The sequence below is a fragment of the Gouania willdenowi genome, chromosome 1, assembly GCF_900634775.1.
Source record: "Gouania willdenowi chromosome 1, fGouWil2.1, whole genome shotgun sequence".
In the NCBI taxonomy this organism is placed as follows: Eukaryota; Metazoa; Chordata; class Actinopteri; order Blenniiformes; family Gobiesocidae; genus Gouania; species Gouania willdenowi.
This window is the reverse complement of record NC_041044.1, coordinates 43,588,954-43,596,005: the sequence shown is the minus strand read 5'-3', so window position 1 is coordinate 43,596,005 and position 7,052 is coordinate 43,588,954. Positions and strand designations below refer to the sequence as shown.

At 42.4% G+C, this 7,052-nt stretch overlaps 1 protein-coding gene across 1 annotated transcript; it reads right to left on the bottom strand.

Annotated features, from left to right (window-relative positions):
• Positions 1-293: 293 nt before the first annotated feature.
• Positions 294-6,623, bottom strand: rtn4rl2a (reticulon 4 receptor-like 2 a). The gene is made up of 4 exons (XM_028460857.1): positions 6,482-6,623; positions 5,449-5,675; positions 2,881-3,114; positions 294-2,179 (listed from the first exon to the last, which is right to left on the bottom strand). Exons 1-4 carry the CDS (start codon positions 6,537-6,539, stop codon positions 1,322-1,324), a joined length of 1,377 nt encoding a protein of 458 aa, XP_028316658.1. The 5' UTR covers positions 6,540-6,623; the 3' UTR covers positions 294-1,321.
• Between the last annotated feature and the right edge of the window lie 429 nt (positions 6,624-7,052).

Genomic DNA, 7,052 nt, shown 5'->3' with positions numbered 1-7,052 from the left:
CACTCCAGCCCTGTAGGTGGTAATAATTTAGCTTTTAAGATGGTAACCAATCACTATCAATCTATAGAAGAAGAGGCAGGGGATGTAAACATAAGATCATAAATTAACAGATCTTGTCGTTACAGTTCAGTTAGTTTGGCGATGTTCATGTTTTTATCTAAAAAACACATTTAGGACTAGAGCTGGGCGATATATATCGAGATTCAAGATATATCGAGTTTTCTATTTTGATGATATAGAAAATCTACCTAGCTTGTTTTGTTTTAAAAAAACTCATTTTAGGAGTTGCTGATTTTGCTACTTCTCAGAACAGCATTAAAAACACAGTTACATGGATTTCAGTGTGTTCTAACCCAATCTTCCCCTAAACAAGCCACACTACAGAACTCACTCACACTTGCTGTCCATTATAGGAGAAAAGGCCAAAAGAGTCACATTATGTAACAGTTTTTTAAATAAATGTGCCTGTGTGGCATTTTGCGTCAGCAAATTTAACCCTGATTTGTCTTTCTCATCAGTCTTAATTTGAAATAAAAATATTAAGAGTTATATCGTATATCGCCATTTTGTGGAAAAAATATTGAGATATGAGTTTTGGTTCATATCGCCCAGCCCTATTTTGGACATGCCAAAAACTGTATCTAAATGCTAAAGGAAGTTGTGTTTTGCAATGTAGAACCAATGATTTGTAGCTTCTGCTTTGCTTCTCAACACTTCTGGTAGAGACTCTTGAGACTCTGCCTTTGTAAAACCACCCTCTCCCTTCTGTCCTCGCTCTCCCTCACAGTGCGTTTCTCCTCCACGCTGTGCACGGTGCTCTGTCCTCTAGAAACACAAGCCTTCACAGTTTTTGTGGCTCGAGATGAAAGCGGATGACGAACCTATTTACACAACACTTTAAGTGGTTACAGAATAGTCATTACTGCGCACCAAACCCTACAGTAATCTCTGTGTCTAACTGGGTGCGCTAATGGCACAATAGACATCATTCACAACTGCTGTAAACTTTTGTTAGCACTATAGATGGACTCAGCCCTCGTAGCCCTGATTGCAGGGTACCGTAGCATGACATCATACAGGTACAAGCCACAAAAGGCCATACTTGTAAAGTTTTTAGCTCAACATATCTCTTAAACATCCCTGGAAAGTGTTAACCTCATACGCGGTACAGTCACAATCTGACCGCCCCCCCCCCCCATCTCCCTTGCTTTGCCTTAAAGATCTGCTTACAGCAGAGTGGGCAAAGGGGGTGTAGAGAGTCTAACTTAGGTCCTCACAGCCTTTAAAACAGGCCGGAAGAGACAGGGTGTAAGAGTCCAATTCAGCGTAATAATAGCAGTTGGAGGCAGAGAGTGACAAAAGATAGAGAAAGTATGGAAAGAAAAGAGGGTGAGGAGCATCTAGAAGAGGACGATGATGGAGTCAGATCAAATTCAGGTGGACAATCAAGCTCGAAGCACCGCAGAGTGACGCCTGAGTCCTCGTTGCCGTAGTTCGCCCAATATTCTTCTTGGTCAAGTTTGGGCAAGGCCAACTCTTCCTCTCCCAGCTCATACTTGACCATCGACGTGTCCGTGGACGGACCTTTCCCGTAAAGACCGGCCTTGACAGTCTCGGAGGACTTTTCAAAGATGCCTTTCGTGGAGGACTGGGGCTTATTTTTGTGGAACCACCAGCGGGTCTTGGTGCTGAAGGTGGTGGTGGTGGAGCCACCGATGGAGCCAGGGTCAGGATAGGGGCACAGGGCGAAGTCCATCTCACGGAGAAAGCGAAGGTCCTGGCCGCGGCGGGTGGAGGGAGAAGCACAGATCACCTCAGAAGAAGAAACGCGGGCCTCGCGAAACCACTCCCACAGGGCGCGGGCCTCGCAGCCGCACGACCAGGGGTTGGCATTCAGGCGCAGGAACTCGATGCCTTGTGTGTCGCGCAGGGTCTGACTGGGCAGCTCGGCCAGAGAGTTGTTGAAGAGGAAGAGCATGGTCAGGCGGCCGAGGTCCCTGAAGGCGCGGCGGTTCACCTGGCGAATGCGGTTGTCGTGAAGCAGGAGACGATCAAGGTTGACGAGACCACGAAACACGTTGTCAGACAGGGTGCGGATTCGGTTTCCATGCAGAAACAGCTGGCTTAGGTTGATGAGGTCTGAGAAGATGTCATCCTGCAGGAAGTGGAGATTATTCTCCTGAAAAGAGAAGAGATGAAAATACAGATCAGATCGGAACATCCAGAGATTATTTATCGGCCAGTAATATTGATACGGAATATAGATTTAACCTCTGTCAACTTAAAAAGCCCCGCTCCTTTACCCATTGACCCTTCGTAGACAGTGTTGCGACATGCTAAGCTAACCAAAACATGTTGAACTGTCACTAGCTGTTTCCTATACAGTTTTGTCAAAATAAAAGCGCTATTTCTTAAGTTTCCACAAAGTGTAATTGCTCTTTGAATGTGTTTCCATCGAAGGTTGTTTTGGAGCCTCATAACTTGCGTGAAATCTCATCCTGCGAGACTTGACAAGTAATGCCCCTTGTTTTCTCAGCGAGAAGTGGTCATGTGACCAGGTATGTCACGTAAAAAAAGCGTTTCTATTGAGCTTTTGCGTTACATTTCATTATGAAAATGTCTGAAAAACCTCAATGAAAGCATAAAAACTTTCTAGCGATATTTGACTGTTTCCATTACCAGTTTAGATTTTGCGCATTTCCAAGGGTAATAGAAACCGAACTAAAGATATATACAGCACATTTACTGTCTATAATACATGGAATTCAATGTTAATGATTGTTTTCTTCATTAGTTATTGGTCGGAGAAGGTCAAACATATGTATTTACGGGTTCGTTGGAAAGAATCCACATCGGTGGATCAGTAGTTGCGCCCCCTACCTGCAGATAGAGGAAGTGCAGACTGTACAGCTTGTGGAAGATGTCGTGGGGAAGCGCAGTGAGTCTGCAGCGATGCATGTGGAGGCTCTGGAGCTTCTCCAGCCCCCGGAAGGCACCTCCCTCCAGCCTGTGGAGGTTGGGATTGTCCCCGAGGTCCAACTCCTCCAAGTCCCTCAGCTCACTGAACGCTCCAGCTTCGATCCACGTGATGTTGTTGGAGAATAGCCACAGAACCTGAAAGGGAGAAAGACTTCAATCTGGCTTCTTCTACAGTTGGAATCCAAGAGAAAACTTTATTTCTTATGATAATTATCAACCTGCAAACTGCATCTCAAGGACTCCCTTCATCCATCTATGTTTAATCTTTAAAATTAAGTGAGATGAATGTGATGTACTTGGTGCAATATAAATATGATTGCATCAACTTTTCTACTCACATTTGGTAAATGGACTTGATTTATACAGATCTTAAATTACCACTGAAGTCATCTTAAACCAAACCACTTTCACAATATCTTCATCTTCTGCTGCTTTTTGTTTTATTCAGACTAACACTCTCCCACTAGCTGCTCTTCATTAATAATAAATGTCTCCTTGTGAACTTTCACCTCCGCCTCTTCACAGAATGACCCTCAGAGGGAAGTTGAAAGATCTCAGCACTAGTTGGGGAATCGAAAGTTCAGCTAAAGGACCAACAAGTAAATGCGTTTGGACATTTAAATGTTGCTGTTTTTTTTTCCTCTTCAGTGTCGTTCTTTAAAAGGAGATTCTGCCTGGTTGAATAAAGGAGATACCCTTTTACAAACAGTGCTGTGAAATGATACAAGAAAAAAGTCAAATTCTCAAATTCATACTAAAGCAATGGTTCCCAATCATTTTTTGTCCCCTGTACCCCATTGCATTTTTGTCAAATCATGTGTACCCCCTCTTTATATCAGTTAAAAAAGTTGAGCTAAATAATTTTTAAAAGTACAAAACATTTAAAATGTTCAGATATTCAAATTATCAATAGGTAGATATTGGAAAAACTGCTTTGGATAAACTTGTTTTTGTAATGCCGGCTAGATACTGATATATTTCAGAAACAAGCACATGAAAGTGTTCATTTATTGGATAAAAGCAAAAGCTCGTGACCCACCTAAATTAGGTTCCCGACCACCTTTTGGATCCCCACCCACAAGTGGAGGAACCCCGATCTTAGATTATGTTTTTGTGTAAGATGTTTAGTCTCACTGATGGATAATAAAACCACAGCGAGAGGCACAAAGTGAGGAAGCAAGTACTTGTGCCTCATGTAGGGGGCGCTCACGATGAGTCCAAACATTGTTCTGTTACTGAGCAGCCTCAGAGTAGGAATGGGTCGAAAATGTCATACTAACGTACTCATACTAACGTACTACTCATACTAAGTCTGACGTAAAAATGAGTATGTAGTATGTACATATTAGATAGTATGAAAAGATTGAGCATGCAAGAAATACCAGGATGTATACGATATGGGGACATTTTTTAAGTATGCGCGGTGGGCACACTCGTCATACTCATCCATCCCATGATGCATTGCGAGCTGAATGTAAAATGGTCCGAAATGGTTCAAAATAAAAGCATCTCTTCTTGTCTTCCATTAGTCTTCCAACAATTTTGTGAATAGGGCTCTTGTTTTGAAGTTAACAGGAAGTTTGGTCAGTAGCACAATGGCTGGTCTCCGAAAATCTCCAAAATGTGTGAATTAATTGTGTCTTTGTGAGTTTTATGGATGAAATGAGCACATGTTGATATTCTACTTGGTCACTTTCTCACTTAAAATGTTTTCAGAACTTTCAAAGTAAAGGTGGAGAATCAACAATGATATTTAGCCTCAGCGTGAACAAGGTTTTTCTCATTGAAGGTTCCAAATGCATCTTTCCAACATCACTGTTTAACTCAATAACTGTCACCACTCTGATTTTGCACATTTGTTGTGTTTTTATGCCGTTTTCGTTGTTTTGTTTTAGTTTTTTCTTAATTATTATTTTTTCCTAATTTATATCTGTCCCATAGTCGTACATATTCACTATTATCCTATGTTGGTATTTATTTGTGTTCTTACTGTCTGCTATTCTATTGTGTTGCTGCAACATGTGAATTTCCCCTCTGGTGATCAATAATGGTCTATTATTTTCTATCTTGGGAAACTTGGAAGTATACTTCAGTGGGAATGCATATCATCCTAATCATACTTATAGTATATAGTATATACTCGTTAAGTTTGTAGTGTATAGTATGGAGTGGGACATTTACAACACAGCCTAAATCCTTATGGCTGCAGTAAACAGGAGCTACAAAAGGACTAGTGTGATCTCCAAGGGGCTAAACCTATGAATTCCAAGCATTTTTTTTTGTAAAAACTCAACATCTTGAACACTTCGCGTGTAAATGACTCTTTATAATAATTTATTGTTCTCAAACTGTAAAACACTGAGATTTATTACTTTCCATGTAATTGGTCCAAAATTGATGCCTTGGCGTGCTAGATTTGGCCCACGGGCCGTAAGTTGGACCATTAGATTACTAAGTGTTGTTTCTCACCTGAGTTCCAAAGCTGAACGATCCGACTCTGAGCTCCATGATGCGGTTGTTCTGCAGGAAGACGCGCTGCGACTCGTACGGAACTCCCGCGGGCACGGCGGTGAAGTTCTGCGCCTGGCAGCTCACGGTCATCGGCGTCGGGTAGCACACGCACGACTGCGGACACGACGACGCCGGACCGGGCGTAGCGAGGACCAGCCAGACCGCCAACCACAGGGAGAGACCATCTGGAGAGGAAGAGGATGGAGAGGTGCGCAGTGAGTCGGAGCTGATCCACATTAATAATTATTACCAACAAAAACTCGTTTAATCTCACTCAAAATTACACTGGGCTTCATTTACTTACATTAAAAAAAAAAAAAAAAAAAAAACGTTTTTTTTTTTTTTTTTGCACAAATGTAAAAAGTGGGATATATCTATAGGACTATAATTAGAATGATCACATTTAATGCATTTAAAATATCATTTTGCACACGCTAAACCTTTAGGAGCTGTATTAATTATTATATAGGGGTTTTTGCATGGCATTACATTGCATGCTGCAAAATAAAGCTGTCTTTCACAATAAACTACCATTTTACCTCAAGGTTGCATTCATTCAAAACCAGGGCAACAGAACGCATACTTTACACCTATACTACATTGTGCCTAATTTATGGCAGTTTCAAACAATCTGTGTAACCATAAAACATTTTTCCACAGTACAACAAAAAAATCTTGCACTGACTCTGAAAACACATTTAAAAAAGCTACAATAATGTCGGAAAATGATTTAATAAAGTCTTAAACATTAAGCTTCTCTTGCACAGCAGATATAAGGAACATATCATAAATATGAGCTGGAGGTAAATAAATCAAGCTTTACGCATCATGTGCTTCACCTTCACTATTACGCACAGCACTACAACCAAAGATGAAGAAAAAAAGTCATGATTTTTGCATTGTATCCTTAGAATTAGAGTAAACTTCATGTCCCTGTGCTTAAAGGAGCTTTAAAAACCCAAAATGAGAAGGAATTACAGTCGATACTTACTTTTGCAGTTGCGCACGACGGAGCATCGTCGGCTCCGGGAAAAAGAAGACGTTTCCATCCTGAACCAAAAGCCCAAAAGCGAGTTAGCCTGAGAGACCGAAGTAAAGCCTGCTATCTCCGCTGATGCTCTGGTTCCCGAGTCGGAGCGACTGAGAGTGTGAAGGACTCGGTGCACCCGGCGCTCCATTTATACCCGAGCAACCCGCCGCCGCCGCCAATGGCTGGGTGTACCGAGGATTCTCCTACGTCACCGGCCGGGGGTCATCATGAATGAATGAGCGAGGGCGGAATGAACGGAAAGAAACGGGAAGAGGCGGGGCCGACCGCAGGGAATCACTGAGGAGCGCGTGCGTAACGGGCTGGGATGGCGATGGAGAAGTGCGCACCGACCATGTGAGAGGAGGAGCAGGATGGAGGGCGGAGGCACCGTGCCCAGTGAGGATGGAGAGACTCTTATGGTCCGTTTCCGACGCGCAGAGAAGCAGATGAACGGTGTTAGATAAGATAGAAGAAGAAGAAGGAATGTCTCCAAACTATGATTCAGATTCAAACGAGGATTCACTCACAGCTC